This window comes from Delphinus delphis, chromosome 12 (assembly GCF_949987515.2).
Source record: "Delphinus delphis chromosome 12, mDelDel1.2, whole genome shotgun sequence".
In the NCBI taxonomy this organism is placed as follows: Eukaryota; Metazoa; Chordata; class Mammalia; order Artiodactyla; family Delphinidae; genus Delphinus; species Delphinus delphis.
The window spans coordinates 58,538,442-58,555,326 of NC_082694.2; the positions used below are offsets into that span (position 1 = coordinate 58,538,442).

The 16,885-nt window shown below is 36.6% G+C and overlaps 1 protein-coding gene across 5 annotated transcripts in view; it reads left to right on the forward strand.

Annotated features, from left to right (window-relative positions):
* The window catches only part of THUMPD2 (THUMP domain containing 2), a 45,667-nt gene that overhangs the window by 6,594 nt on the left and 22,188 nt on the right, over positions 1-16,885 (forward strand). For 3 of the 5 annotated variants that reach the window (XM_060026753.1, XM_060026755.1, XM_060026756.1), the window contains exons 3-7: positions 339-745; positions 1,691-1,768; positions 4,094-4,146; positions 10,031-10,174; positions 11,889-11,976. In XM_060026753.1, coding sequence (XP_059882736.1) covers positions 339-745; positions 1,691-1,768; positions 4,094-4,146; positions 10,031-10,174; positions 11,889-11,976 — 770 coding nt within the window. The remainder of the gene's footprint in view (positions 1-338; positions 746-1,690; positions 1,769-4,093; positions 4,147-10,030; positions 10,175-11,888; positions 11,977-16,885) is intronic. The other 2 variants (XM_060026754.1, XM_060026757.1) reach the window with 2 other exon arrangements.

The window sequence follows — 16,885 nt, forward strand, 5'->3', positions numbered from 1 at the left end:
TAGGCAAGATCAGCATTATTTTAAAGATCAACACATGCTCTAGATCTGTAAGTATATTAAGAGATGCATATGTTATCGTAGGACAAATGATCTTGCTAAAGAAAATGATAACTTTGTAGGAATTTTAAAACAGTTTTGACGTTAAGTATGGAATATACGAATGAACTTTATTCTGTACAATATTCTTACATTAAATTATATAAATTCCAGATGAAAGGGAAGTCACTATTCATGTAGCAATTTAATAAAATTTCTTATTTTAAAGAAATAAAGGTAATGGGATTTGGGGGGTGATGAATAGCTTCAATAAAGGGTAAACTGAGATTTTATTTATTTAGGAAAAATATTTAATGAAATGCAGAGACTTACAAATGATGATCCTGAAAGTTGGTTGAATGCCATTTCAATTTGGAAAAATCTTCTTGAACTTGATGCAAAAAAGGTAAAACTTTCTCAAAAAAATGCTAACCCACTAAAAAGAAAAGTGGGAGAAAATGACATCATTGCTAAGAAATTGAAAACAGCACAAATGCAAGAGATACAAGAGAATAAGGAATGCCAAATGGAAAAACAAATAGAAGAAGAAACACTGGAGCAAGGAAATTTTACCACTAAAAGAGACAAATCTCAAGAAGAACTTCAGAACGATGTAGCAGAAGCAGTTGATACTCATAACCAGAACGACTTAACTTTCAGAGTTTCCTGTCGCTGCAGTGGAGCCATTGCAAAGACCTTTACTGCACAGGTATACTTTCCCCCTCCAGAGTAGGTTACCGTGTTCTAAAAGAATTTATTACTCTTTAGATCTAAAAAGAGGTAAAAACCTTTCTCAGAATACATAAACCAGGCCCAGACAGATAACTAGGCCTAATCTCATATAACTAAATCTCTTCTAAAAATGCATTTTCCTTCTTAACTGTACCTCAGATGCTTAAGAGGAATAGTATGCCATTCTATGTAAAGACTTCCTTTTACTTTCTCCCTAAAAGTTTCGTTAAACGAATAGATATCCTTTACATTTGGAAATCCTAATATCATGGTCTGAAGCTTTTTGGCTTCCTCTGTAGTTCGGTTCTGTGTTTATTGAATTCTTGCTCTGCACCAGGTCCTGCATGTGGGATTGTCCCAGGACCCAGATGCAAATACACAGATGGACGTAAAAGGAGAGCAGAGACCACGAACAGACCCTACAAAGTTCAGTAATATAAAGGGCATAAGCCTAGGTCCTTTGGCCAGTCTTAAAATCAGACAGACCCTTAAGTTTGAGCCTAATGCTATTGCTGGTAATTTTTGAACATATAGGATTGCCATAGCTAAAATAGTTAATCTTTCAGCTTGCATCTGTTTCCTAAAACCCAGAATGACCATATTTATCAGGCCATGATCTGGTTATTTCATGTATCTAAAATTACAAGAATAAAATAATAATAATAAAATAAAATTACAAGAATGAAGATTACATACAAGTAGACGTTAACGCCATAGGACGTGTTGGGGGTGGAAAAGGTAAAATATACCCTTTTTGCCTTGAGTAGAAGATGCTTTCGTGTGATATTTTAATATTGTAGCCTTAAATTACCATCAGATAGTCTGATTGATTTTCCTGCAGACTCTGTTAGTTTTTGCTTACATTTAAACTTAAAATTTTCATTTTTAGTAAATTCTTTTCTATAACCTGCTGCTTTTCCAGGAGGTAGGAAGAGTAATTGGAATTGCTCTCATGAAACAGTTTGGATGGAAAGCAGATTTGAGGAATCCAAATTTAGAGGTAATGAGTGTTCATTTTATTTTATATGCTTATAACCTAATTCTTTAAAGACGATGCCAACTATTCTTTATTTTAAATTGAAATATAGTTGACATAAAATATTATGTTTCAGGTGAACTACACAGTGATTCGACACTTGCATACGTTACAAAATAATCACCATAAGTCTAGTAGCCACCTGTCCCCATGCAAAGTTATTACAGTATTATTGCAATGTCAACAACTTTTATTGTGCTTTTCAATTTTGCTTTAGAGTTTTAGAAATCATGTCTACATGGATCCAGCAGTCTGTTTCCTCTCTAGCAATAGAATACTGCAGATAATTTTGCTAGTAGTTTTCACTATGAAAATGTCTCATCCAAATTAGGACTTTTGGAATGGAATTGTTTAGTCACAGTTAAACTGAACATTTAATATGAGGTTGCAGAGATGCTCTCTATAATCACTATAATAAATAACAAGTCTGTATAATAAGAAATTCTAGCTAATGGTAAAAAAAAAATCGGAAAACAAAAAGGCCAATACAAAGTTAATTAGTGTGTTAATCGTGGCTTTGTTAGGGTTTGGGGATTATTTTTCTTTTTCTCTATTTTCAAAATCAATTTAAGGAGGTTACACAATTTTTAATTAGAACAAAGTAAACACTTACATGGGAAAACAAATTCTAGCTATAACAAATATTCTTCACTATTTTTTGAAAACCATCTCATAAATTTGACCAGTTTAGTCACTTTTATGATTCGTTAATTCATAAATTTATTGTTATATAGCTTTAAATGGAGTAATGGCTGGCCAAATCGGATTTTGTGTTGTTTTTCAGTTTTGTTATTTGAAATTTTTTGCTTTTAAAAAGTCGTGCCTCTTTTATATTCTTTATTGCTGTTATGCAAAATATTTTGACCTCAAGAATGTTTTGACATAAGGGTGTCTTCCTTCACCTGCCCCTTTCCACTTTGCTTATCTTCAGCTCTCCTGGTTTCCTCCTCTCCATCTCTCCCTGCCTCTATCTCACTGTCTCAGAATTATAGTTTTCTCATAGTTTAGCTCATAACTAAATATATCTAATTTAATTCCTATCATCCACTTAATGCAAAAATCTGTGACCAAAATTGACAGAAGAATCAAATCTTAACAAATTTTGTTCTGTACAGTTAATAGAAAAACCTTCATAGTGGGGAAAGCTATACCTGATAACATTTGATATATAAAAATATCGGTATATCATATCTTTAATATAACTTTTAAATAGAAAAGAATTAATCCCAATTAGTAGTTTTGCTAAAATGAATAATATAAAAAATTGGAAAGTTTAGCTTCAGTAATCAAGGAATTAAACTGACTAAACGGAGTTCACTCCAGATTATTCTTTTCTTAATAAAAGTTTATCAATATTGGAATAATTCTGATTAAACTATATTAAAATACCTTTGGGGTAAAAGTATCAGGAATCAAATGTTCTTGAGGTCAAACAGCAGAATTAGAGAATTCCATAAGCCTCATCAGGCTACAGAAGGAGGGTTCTTTAAAATCTGTGTGGGCTACTAATTATAACTTGAGACATTTAAATCCTCATCATGGCCTATCATGACGACTACAGCTGACACTGCTATACAACTTAAAGGAAGGCGGTTAAGAGAGTAAATCCTAGGGGTCCTTATGACAAGGAAGAAGTTGTTCCTTTTTCCCCTTCTTTTCCTTTCATCTATATGAGAAGACGGATGTTAGTTGGACCTATTGTGGTAATCATTTCACAATATACATGAATGAAGCCTTCATGCTATATGCCTTAAACATATAGAGTGATATATGTCAATTATTTTTCAATAAAACTGGGGAAAAAATAACAAGGTAATAGAAGGAAGAAGCTCCCCTATAAATAGTAGGGAGGGGAAAGGTCACCCTTGCTACAGTATATTTGGCTTAAAGAAAGTTTTCTGTTAACCATGGCATCAAGTCTTATTTGAGGCTAAAATTAGGGTAGATTTAGGTAGTTGTCTCTAACCTAAAATGATGAAAAATCTAATTTAGTTAAGGTAATTCAAAGAATCGCTGGGAAGAAAGGTGACCTTGAGTTCTTCGTAATATGATTCTCAATATACCTTGTATACAATTTGACCTCAGAATTTTTCTATGAGACGTACTTAAAATTTACTTTGCCTCTGCTCAGTAAAAAATATTATGGAACATTTTTCTGGATATGACAAAGCCTTGGAATTTCTTATTAAAATATAGGTTATATTAGGTTCAAAATGGAAGTTTTCAAATTGTCAGTCATTTGGTAATGCATTTCCTGTTCCATTTTAACTTCTGTATTTGTTCTTTCAGATCTTTATACATCTAAGTGATATTTACTGTGTGGTGGGAATTCCTGTGTTCAGGTAGATACTGTTTCTAAGTTTCAGGTTTGTTCCTTAGTAGATTTTGTAAAATTAAGAACTTTGTGCTTTTATTTATAGTGTGAAAGAAACATTGATATATCAGAGGGGGCTAAAGGCAAAGCATTTGAGTTCTTTGCTTGAGCCAGTAAAGTATTTTCACGGAGCTTAGTAGATATCTGATCGGACTAGAGCTGTGAAAGATTTGATCACAATAACCCACTGATTACATGATTCATACTGAAAATTATATCTAATTATTTCTATTATTAAATGATTTTCACAGGCCCATATTTAAGCTAAAATTTTTAGTCTGTTGGCCTCTTGGATTTTTTTATTAAAGTAGAAAATACAACACAGTACTTAAAAGTCACCTTAAACATTCTTCAAATTTTATTGCAGTTCTTTTTTTGTGGGAGAGTAATTCCAGTTTTTAAAATCTTCAGGTTTTCTCCCTAGTTATGTTGGGTACTATGTAATAATAAATGCAGTTGATTCCTTTTCTTATTCAGAAATACTTATTGAACGCTTATCATATGACAGGTCCTTTTTCTAGATGCTTTGGGAGGAAAGAGCTGGTTGGATGATGGAAATAGGGATTTGCAGTTTGTTGGGAACATGTGAATATCGTTGGCATCTTCAAAACATGTTATTTGCAAAGCCCTGTTTACACAGTATAAGGTGATTTAGATACCCTTTCTCTAGGTGATTCTAGGCATGGAATGTTTTTAAAATCCTAAAAGTGCTATGGGAATACGTCACTTATCCGAAGCTCACATTTGTGCATGTGTAAGCCTGAATCAGGATGTAAAAAGGAATGCTGAAGGTCATTGTAATAGCTTTTAGCAAATGGTGCGCCATAGCAGTTGATTAGCACAATGCTGAGAACACTGTAGATGTTCAAGAAGTGTTGAATGATTGAGTTCCACTGTGTGCTAGTTGTAGGGTAGGCCCCAGTAGCCTCTAGATTAGAAAAATCATGCACCAAATAATATTTCTTGTCACCTCAACACACACGAGGTCATCACATGCCTCAATGCCCTGTTGGTTTCCCTTGGCCCCCACCTACCCCAGTAGCCTACCAACTCTCCCAGATGAAACCTAACCCACTGTTTTATACCTACATCTGCAAGGTGTCCAGGCTGCCCTACTCCAGTGCCTTTTGAAGTCCCAGGCCCTAACCCCTGCAGAATATTTGTAAAACTTTTTTTTTTTTTAGCAATTTTGGTTTTTTTAAATTTTATAATAGTCGACAGGAAAGGTGGGAGAAACTGAAAGATGGCCACATTTCAACCTAGTGTAATTATTGATAGTCACCAAGACAAGGGTAAGGAAGACTAGTAAGACAGTAAAATATGAAATATATTTTTAGAAGGATTCATAAAGCAGCTAACTATTCTTTAACGCTTTGGCCCCTAAAAGGGTGAGCTTAAGTGTCTAGAATATTGATTTATAAGGAACATTTCATCCCCAGCAGGGCTGACTGATGCAGTATGAATGTATTTAGATTTTTGGCACCAAATAAAAGAACTCATTTTTAATTTGTAATCATAGATAAAAATGCTAACTTTCATGCTCTTTTATTATTAACAAATATACATAAGTTTTTATATGTGTTTTTAAAAGGTGTACAATTTTATTTAATGATTGCTAGACACCCTCAAGAAGTCATGCTTATGGCATCTCAAGTAATAACTGGTAATTTAACCTAAAAGTTGACAAATAAAATGTATGTATCTGAAAATTAAGGCTCAGACCCTGAATGAGCAGTGGCCGAAAATAAGATTGCATTAGACACTCTGTAATTAGGCTGTTTCACTACCTCAGCGAAGGAAGGAAGCAATCACGAAGCGTGTTGATTAAAACAGTTCGCCATTGTGTGAGGCAAGGGAGGCATATGAAGAACTGAAAAGCAGATAGCGGTGGACAAGAGAAGTGATGGTGGAGGTCAGAAACTGTAACCTGGTGACCCTGACAAGAGAAGAAAGTCAGAAGTGATGAACAGAGGACAGAGCAGCCATCGAGTTTGAGGGACACACAAAAATGTGTATCCTAGTAGCACATCACCTGGTACAGTAAGCACAGTGGGTAAGAACCATGGACTTCAGGTCCCCCTTCTCCACAAAATAACTCTGCGAGTTGGGGCATATTATCACATTCCTCTGCTATAAAATCAGGAAAAGGATGGTATCTACTTCCTAGCTTTGTAGTTGGGATTAAATGAGATAACACATATGAAAATGAGAAAACTGCTTTTATGATACAGTAAGTGTGAATAAATTTCAACTATTCTATTTTTAAACAGATCAGCAACTAAGGAGGGAAGGGGAGAAGCATTTACTAGAGTAAGATTAATTCATTCAATTAATTTCAAGTGAAATATCTAATGAGTACTTACTCTGTGCTAAGCATTGTGCTACATAGCCAGTGTTCAAAGATGAGTAAGATGGTTATTAAACACAAGGAATCCACTCTAGTGGGAGAACAGATATGTGGTCAGTGCTTGATCAGAATTAGAAAAGAGGACCTAACTGATGGAGGGCAGGTGAGCAAAAGAACACAGAAGAGTATCACTCAGTGTATCACTTAAATGGAGAATAATAAGCAAGGATATCTCAAGTGGACAAGAGAAGGAAAGGATCTTACAAGCAAGGAACTGCATGTGTAGAGGCATGGAGGTGTGAGGAGGCTTGAGGTACATGGCGGACAGCAAGTAGCTTCGGTATAGATGGGACAGGGAGTGCATAGGGAGAGTGGTGGAAAAGGAGACTGAGGATTGGGAATGAGTCATGAAGTGTCTTATAAGCCGGGTTAAATAACTTGAATTTTATTCGAAAAGCAGTAAGAATTTGAAGCAGAAGAGTGTTGTGATTAGGTTTATGATTTTTAAAAAATTACCAAGGAAATAATATTTTAAAGTGGAAAGGAAATAAAAAAGCGGGGGGTTAAACTCATACCGGTTCAGGCGATGAATGATGAAGAAATGAACTAAGGCAAAGTTGGGGGTAATAAAAAGGAGGCCGTGCATTCAAGAAAATGTTAGGGAGTCTAGAATAACTTCCAGATATCTGATGTTGGCAACGAAGAGACACTGGTGTCAGTCACTGAGATATAAAATATGGGGAAAGGAAGTAGTTATGTGTCCAGTGAAACATGTCCAAGTAGATATTTAAAGTTGCAGCTCTGGAGTTCAGGTGACAAGTCTCAGCTGGAGGTGTAGATGAGATTACCCAGTACATAGATGGTAAGTGGCCTAAGGAAATGAAGACGTATATCAAGATAGTAAATACAGGGAAAGGAGAGCGTACTTAGTTTATATCTTTAAATTTTGCAGTACTTAAAGAACCTCCAGGTAAAAGATGTCCAAATACACGTTTGAAGATAAAGATCTGGGATTCAAGGGAAAAGTCTAGGCTAGAGAGATGTAGGTGAGAATGTCTTCAACTTGCTGATACACGGTGTGTAATAGAAAAAAGAAGAAATGTATGTAAGATCAAAAACCACCTTTATTTATTTTTTTAACATCTTTATTGGAGTATAATTGCTTTACAATGGTGTGTTTCTGCTTTATAACAAAGTGAATCAGCTATACGTATACATATATCCGCCCCTCTTGCGTCTCCCTCCCACCTTCCCTATCCCACCCTCTAGGTGGTCACAAAGCATCGAGCTGATCTCCCTGTGCTATGCGGCTGCTTCCCACTAACTATCTGTTTTACATTTGGTAGTGTATATATGTCCATGCCACTCTCTCACTTCGTCCCAGCTTACTCTTCCCCCTCCCAATGTCCTCAAGTCCATTCTCTACGTCTGCGTCTTTATTCCTGTCCTGCCCCTAGGTTCTTCAGAACCTTTTTTTTTTTTTTTAGATTTCATATATATGTGTTAGCATATGGTATTTGTTTTTCTCTTTCTGACTTACTTCAGTCTGTATGACAGACTCTAGGTCCATCCACCTCACTACAAATAACTCAATTTCATTTCTTTTTATGGCTGAGTAATATTCCATTGTATATATGTGCCACATCTTCTTTATCCATTCATCTGTCGATGGACACTTAGGTTGCTTTTGTGTCCTGGCTATTGTAAATAGTGCTGCAGTGAACATTGTGGTACATGACTGTGTTTGAATTACAGTTTTCTCAGGGTATATGCCCAGTAGTGGGATTGCTGGGTCATATGGTAGTTCTATTTTCAGTTTTAGTTTTTTGTTTGTTTGTTTTTGGTACGTGGGCCTCTCACTGCTGTGGCCTTTCCCGTTGCGGAGCACAGGCTCCGGACGCGCAGGCTCAGCGGCCATGGCTCACAGGCCCAGCCGCTCCATGGCATGTGGGATCTTCCCGGACCGGGGCACGAACCCATGGCCCCTGTATTAGCAGGCGGACTCTCAACCACTGCGCCACCAGGAAAGCCCATATTTTTAGTTTTTTAAGGAACCTCCACACTATTCTCCATAGTGGCTGTATCAATTTACATTCCCACCAACAGTGCAAGAGTGTTCCCTTTTCTTCACACCCTCTCCAGCATTTATTGTTTGTAGATTTTTTGATGATGGCCATTCTGACCAGTGTGAAGTGATACCTCATTGTAGTTTGGATTTGCATTTTTCTAACGATTAGTGATGTTGAGCATCCTTTCATGTGTTTCTTAGCAATCTGTATGTCTTCTTTGGAAAAATGTCTATTTAGGTCTTCTGCCCATTTTTCGATTGGGTTGTTTTTTTGATATTGAGTTGCATGAGCTGCTTGTAAATTTTGGAGATTAATCCTTTGTCAGTTGCTTCATTTGCAAATATTTTCTCCCATTCTGAGGGTTGTCTTTTCATCTTGTTTATGGCTTCCTTTGCTGTGCAAAAGCTTTTAAGTTTCATTAGGTTCCATTTGTTTATTTTTGTTTTTATTTCCATTTCTCTAGGAGGTGGGTCAAAAAGGATCTTGCTGTGATTTATGTCATAGAGTATTCTGCCTATGTTTTCCTCTAAGAATTTGATAGTGTCTGGCCTTACATTTAGGTCTTTAATTCATTTTGAGTTCTTATTTTTGTGTAAGGTGTTAGGGAGTGTTCTAATCATTCTTTTACATATAGCTGTCCAGTTTTCCCAGCACCACTTATTGAAGAGACTGTCTCTTCTCCATTGTATATTCTTGCCTCCTTTATCAAAGATAAGATGACCATACGTGCGTGGGTTTATCTCTGGGCTTCCTATCCTGTTCCATTGATCTATATTTCTGTTTTTGTGCCAGTACCATACTGTCTTGATTACTGTAGCTTTGTAGTATAGTCTGAAGTCCAGAAGCCTGATTCCTCCAACTCCGTTTTTCTTTCTCAAGATTGCTCTGGCTATTTGGGATCTTTTGTGTTTCCATACAAATTGTGAAGTCTTTTGTTCTAGTTCTGTGAAAAATGCCATTGGTGGTTTGATAGGGATTGCGTTGAATCTGTGGATTGCTTTGGGTAGTATAGTCATTTTCACAATGTTGATTCTTCCAATGCAAGAACATGGTATATATCTCCATCTGTTTGTATCCTCTTTAATTTCTTTCATCAGTGTCTCATAGTTTTCTGAATACAGGTCTTTTGTCTCCTTAGGTAGGTTTATTCCTAGGTATTTTATTCTTTTTGTTGCAGTGGTAAATGGGAGTATTTCCTTAATTTCTCTTTCAGATTTTTCATCATTAGTGTATAGGAATGCAAGAGATTTCTGTGCATTAATTTTGTATCCTGCTACTTTACCAAATTCATTGATTGGCTCTAGTAGTTTTCTGGTAGCATCTTTAGGATTCTGTATGTATAGTTTCATGTCATCTGCAAACAGTGACAGTTTTACTTCTTCTTTTCCAATATGGATTCCTTTTATTTCTTTTTCTTCTCTGATTGCCATGGCTAGGACTTCCAAAACTATGTTGAATAATAGTGGTGAGAGTGGACAACCTTGTCTTGTTCCTGATCTTAGAGGAAATGGTTTCAGTTTTTCACCATTGAGAACAATGTTGGCCGTGGGTTTGTCATATACAGCCTTTATTATGTTGAGGTAAGTTCCCTCTATGCCTACTTTCTGGAGGAAAAAACACCTTTATTTTTGTACTAAGGTAAAAGCCAGCTAAACTCTGATTAAACACATCAGCGGATTTTACAAAAGTAGGGAATTATTTTCATTTTCAAGGAGTTTATTTCTGAACACTTCTTTCCCCCAAATAATTTTATTTTTACTGACATAATGAGGCCATTTTGTTGAAGTAATAGCAGATTAGTTTTGCCCAAGGTTAAGCAAAATAAGAATGTGTTCACTTTTGTCACATATTAATAGAATTGGCTTCCATAAAATAAAACCTCTATTAGTAAAAATATGCACATAATGGCTAAAAATTTAAAGGTTCTACATAAATCTCTGATGCTTAGAAAAGCACTTTGTAATATATATGGACAAAGACAGTTTTCCATACCAATTCTCGCTCTCCCTCTGCGTTTGTTTCTAGAGTGAAAATAATCTCTTCATTTTGGTTTTAACTAATGTGTTTTGTAGCAAGGTAATTGCTGCACTTAACCTGCAGAAGCAAGATTCATTGATCAAAATGTTTTATAGTCTTTTTACCTGCAAAGTTTATATCCCAGATTCCAAATCTGTGGATATAGTACTATTTACAATGTGAATTTTTATTTCCTGAAAAACCTTTTAAGAGAAAAAAAACCCACAACTCTCATGGGTTTACCATTCAGGGCTTCCTCATAATAGTAAATATGCAATTATACCGTTTTATTTGATAAGGTATTTATAATTATTTCATTCTAAGATCTTAAGAGGCTTGCAGTAAATACATACAAAACAGGATAACTTAAAGTCAAAGAAAGAGCAGAAATAAAATGATGAAAGGAAATAGGGTTTGGAAAACACTGTGGCTTTGTGTAATGTTAGTAGAAGAGCCCCTTAGTGGCTTTGGAACAAGCCTATCCCCAAAACAACCAGGCACTGATTCTTGAAATCATACCCGTAATGTCTTCCCAACAAATTGTATACATGAAATAGAAAAGTGCATTGAGATTTCCAAGGAAGTGCTTGTTCGTTGCATTAGAAACATAAAAATAATTTTCTGAAAATATGTATCAAATCTGGAAACACCGATAGTAGCAATGATTAGGTAGAGGAGAAAGTATAAAGTGATACATAATGGAGGCCAGTGAACTCATTGGGGAGATGTCTGCTTCAGCCCTTCGTTCGATAAATTATCTTAGGCAATGCAATGTCATGCTTCATTCCATCTTTTGAGAAAGATGCAAATGAGCAAAAAGCAAACTTACCAAAGGGACCTTTTAGAAAACATATTTCAAGGGTTGGCATCCATTCAGCCGTGCTTCCCATACTACATCTATATCACAGTGCAGTCTGTTCCTCTTGATGACTCCAGATCAGCAAGGCAAGGTCTAGTCCGTGTGGGAAGTCAGGGAAGTCTATAAACACTTTAGGAAGATTTCCGTCATGTGATTAAATCTTTATAAGTTAAACACAAAATGGTTTAAATTTCACTTATCTAAAAAATTTACCTTTCTGAAATACCACACTGGCTGGTTAGACAAGGTGCCAATTAGAGAAGGTAATTTTGTAATAAGGTTAAATATTCTCTAACAGGAAATACTTTAGTGCATGTTGTATGAACTTGTTAAAATGAGGTACAGATATGAATGGGTTCATTTTTTGTTTATATCATATTCTTTAACATACAGTAATATTGGGTGTTCTTTTCTTTTAGGGTTCCTTTAGCCAGCAGAGCTTACATCAAGACAGCAGGACTGAGATCTACCATAGCGTGGGCAATGGCCTCTCTCGCAGAAATTAAGGTAGGGAAACTGGTCTCATTCTTATTAATGTAATAGCGAGGTCCTTTAACCAAGATCTTGATCAGTTTTTGTAAATATTCCATGGACATAAGAAAATAATTTTATTTTCTAGTCAAGAGATGGCCTTTATATCTTTACTTACTGTTTTACTATCTGCTCAGTTCTGAAAGAGGTATTTTGAAATTTATTAGGTTATTACATTTTTTTAAGAGTTTGCATTTTTATTAGTTGTTACCTCATTCAGCTGCTGTGTAGTGTGGTTTATACTCTTTTATGAATGTTACTGCTTCATTGTGAAGTGTGCCTCTTCCTTGTTATTGAAGTTTTCATTATCTTGAGTTGGAAGTTTAAATTTAAATTTCACCATGTCTTATTAATATTTTCACTGTTTTCTTTCTCTTTGCATTTTCCTTTGTAGTAGTTCTTTGACACTGCTTTATTTTCAGCATTGTTTTAAGTGTGTTTTTTTAATAAACACAGCTCTGTTTTTATCCCACTCTGATAGGCTCTGTCTTTCAATGAGAGTATTCAGTATTATGATAGATACACCTGATTGCATTCCTCCTGTTTTATTCTGTTTGTAACTTCTGACAGTTTATTCTTTATTTTTGCTAGTTTAAGCAAGTTAATCATTTCACTGTTCTCCCTGAGGTTGGATTTTACTTTATGTTCTATTCCATGAGTGGCTCCCTCGCCCAGCTCTCTTAATTAAACACATGGGACTCGATTCTAACTTTACAACAAGACATCAACTCTTTTCTTTGCCAAGACACTGTTTTTACCACCAAGACACTCTCATCTTCCCTCCTCTGTCCGCTCTTCCCTATCATAAGATGAGACCTCCAGGGTACTTCTTTCTCTTCTGCCCCACAGAATTACTCCTCCCTACAATGAGACCTTTGAAACATTTTCCTGCCTTCCACTCCCAACTCCCAACTACTAGATTGAACTAAATTATTTATTATGTATCAGAATTTCCCTTAAAGCATGACCCTCTGTTTCAAAAGTTCTTATTCTGCACTTATATTACACAGCCTATCCTTAATCATTAAGATGTAATGTGTGTAACATGCACGTTTCTGTATAAACGCACGAAGATATATTGTGAGGTGCGTTGCTCCTCACCTTTGTTCTTCACTTTGAGGCCTCGGCTCAGGTTTATTTGTTGCTTGATTAGTCTTTTCTTAGCTACTTTCCTCAAATGTGGTATTGAGGAATATACTGTCTGGATTCCTATATATCCTCAAACTTCCTCCTGTCAACCTGGGTATCGTCACTTTGGCTAGGTATAAGATTCTTGAGTTGCAGTCCTTTTCTCTCAGAGGTCTGTAGATGCTATTCCATTGTCTTTTCACTTCTGGTGTTCTAGGTGAGTAGTTCACGCCAGTGTGATTTTTCTTTTCCATTATGCCTGTCTTGTCCTTTCTGCTTGCAAGCTTATGAGAGTTTTCTCTTTAATCCTTTAAAGTTCAGGAATATCACCAGGATGTAAATACTTATGTAAGAGTCTTTTCTATTCAACCCAGAACTCGGTGAGTCTGACTGAGTTCTAATTCTGGCTCTACCACTTACTGGCTGGGAAACTTTATGTAAGATAACTTAACATCTCTGTGCCTAAGTTTCTCATTTGCAAGATGAAAATAATAATCTCACAGGGTCATGTGAGGACTAAGTGAGTTAGCATTTATCAAGTGATTAGAACAATGCCTAGCATATAGAAAGTATGTAAGTGTTGACTTCTGCTATAGTAACGTCAGGGAGGTGAAGACTTCCCTCCTATCCCTCTTGAGTTCTTTTGGCTGGTCTAATAATTAAATTGACACAAGACAGATTAATAGGAGGAAAAAAATATTTAACTCATATGCATGGATGTCTAATAGAAATGGGACCCCTGAAGTGACCAAAGCAGGTTGTTTATGTATTATTTTTAGACAAAGAAACAATTATTTGTGAAGATTTAATGAAACAAAGGGGCTTGTGCTTGTAGTAGCAGACGAATGAAGAACTAACAAAGTTTGTTTATACAGCTTTCTTAGCCTTCGGTTCCCTAACTCTGGTGATAAGGATGCTTTCTATCTCCTCCCAGTAGTGGGAGGATACCTTCACAAGGGAAATTTAGTTCCTGCTTTCAGGGGGAAAGGAGGTGTCTTTTTCTTTCATTCCTTCTTTGTTAATATCATTTCTTTTTACTGGCTGTTTCTCAAGTAACTTTAATTCAAGATAATCAATGTGCCATTGAAGCATATTTTGGGGTGGCCTGCCCTGCACCCCAACAGTAATAATAATCATAGTTATAATAATTATTATTTGGAATTTATAATTATAAAAAAACATTTTTTTCCTCCACCTCAGGCACGCTTTCGTGCATTATTTACTGAATTATTATTTCCTCAATTATTTTGCTTTAGTGTCTTTAACCTTAAACTACTTCCTTTTTTCTGCTTCTGGAATTCCTGTGATAAACATGTTAAGCTTCCTTTCTCACATGCTCTCCATCTCTTTATATTTTGGCTCTGCGTTTTGAGTTATTCTTGGATATTATCTTAGAAACTATAACAAGAGTCACAAAGATGTGCTCTACTTTATTTATTGAAATGTTTAGCTTTAAAATCATGGTCTTTTTTAGCTTTGGAAAATGGTGTATGTGTGTGCTGTCTTTGCTATCTCTAGAAGCTCTTACTTTTTTTCACATGTTTATCTGTTCCCTCCAAAAGTTTCATTTCACTAGATGTGTGTTCTGTTTGCTCTACGTTCTCTCTGGGTTTTGAGGGACCTCCTCCCCTTAGATGTGTCATTATTTTTCTTTGTTGGCTCACTGGGGCTCAAGTGTGGTTAGTAAAGTATTTTAAATGCCTGGAATCCTGTAAGTGGTAAAAGGCAAGTGGATCTCTGGCACCCCTGGGTTTGGTAGTGTAAGGAGACTGTCAGCCATGCTCAGGCACTCTGAAAACTTTTCTATGCACTGGTCTCCCTGCAGGTCCACAGATCTCTGAAGACCAGGTTTTTCCCTGATTCCAGTGGTTTCCCCTCTGGGTTCCAGTGCTGGTCTCTAATCACCCACCCAGCCCATGGCAAGGAGACCTCATACTGGTTCCTTCTCCTGGGACCTCAGCAGAGCCCAGGGCATCGCTTGGCACCGGTTGCCTGTAGTTCTGAGCATCGCTTGCCTCAGAAGTAAGTAGCTCAGAGTTGAGAGAACAAGGAGAGAGCTATTTCCATATTACCACGTTCCCAGAATCCATGATTTTCTTTTTCATTTGATTTAAATCTTTAGCCTAAATTTCTTTTAGTAAGGAGAGAGGAGTATGGTAACAATTTATTTTTTCCCAAACTTCCAGTGATGTCACCACAGTTTTACATATAAATTTATATAACCACCTACAAATTTGAAATGTTACCTTTATCTGATACAAACATACAATTTTCAGAAATATAGAAAGTAAATGATCGAAAATATCCACAGATAATACTCAATGAAATTTTTCCCTTTTGTTAGTTTGTCCTGCTAGGACCGAAAGTAAAAATTGTTTCTCTAATGTGACCATCAACAAAGAAGGTCTGTTAAAGTAGGTGAGAAATAGCACAGCAGGGTTCTTTTGGGGGGAATGCAGTGGTGACCCACCGTGTAAGTGATCCCAGTATCCAGCATTGATCCAGGCCCCTCTTTGGAGCTTGGTACCCAGAGCAGTGCACAAGCAGCTCAACCTCAGGTAGGCCAGTGCCACGAAAAATGAAACTTAAGTCTGGGGTCGTTAGATCTTTTTCATGTTTACTATAAACTGTTCTTCCTATATATCATAACAAGTAAGGAAAACCAAGTTCTATAAATCTCATAAGCATATGGAAATACTTCTCTGCTTCTGCCTGTGTACCCAAATGTCATGGATAGAAAAGGTCCTACAGTAAAATAGACACTGAAAGATACTTAAGGTCAAATTACCTCATTGAACAGGGACCATGGGGGAGAAAGAACACAGTGTTTGGCACATTTTAAGATCTTAATAAAGATTAGTTCTCATACCACTATTAATCTTAAAGTTGCCATTTAAATCATTATCCTTTTTGTTACTCTCTGCCCCTTCATGGGGGACCCGTGTGATACTCTCCATAATTTCATGCCAGGGGAAAGTCTCTCTCTCTTGAAGGACATTTTGTTTCTTTCCATCAGGTACCCCCTGATGTCCTGGCTATCCTCTGAGCGTTCTGCCTCCTCTGTAGACAGACCAAGGGACCGCTGGGCCTGGAGGTGGGATAGGCGTCCTGCTTGGCCTCGTCGCCCCTTCTGCCCCCAGATCTCTCACTGCCTTAGAAGCGCATGCCATCAGATTATCCCGGTGTCTACAGATCTCTTCCTATCTTTTCTCTAATGGTTTAGACCATTTCTCCTGCGTAATTCTTTACGACCTCAGTGTCCACTGTGTAGTCTGCTCCCTTAGTGTCTTGGCTTCCCTACCTCTAACGATCTGCCTTAGTCACATCCTAGACTTTGTCATACCCAGAAGGGTATACCTTCCAACATCTCAGATTCAAGGATCCTGCTGTTAACCTTCTCTTTCGCATTCACTTCCTCTTGGGACCTAAAGCAGTTCTTTAACCCCGTGGGACCTCTAGTAGGCGACCCTACTCACCACCTGTCCTCAGCCCCCTTTCACAGCTTGGATTTTATGTTCTATCATTACAGCCATTTCTTGCCCACACTTTGAATTCTCTTACTTCTTAATTGACTTAAGTATTGGAAGCAGAAGAGAACTTTAACATGTTCTTCCCACCAAGTTTACCGACATATTGGAATCTACGCCCTCATACTTTGCCTGGTCTTCATTATAATAAATGAACTGTCCTTGTTTCACTCCGTTACTTGTGTACTGGATTCCATTCCCTCTTGCCTACTTGAGGACTTTTTTCTCTA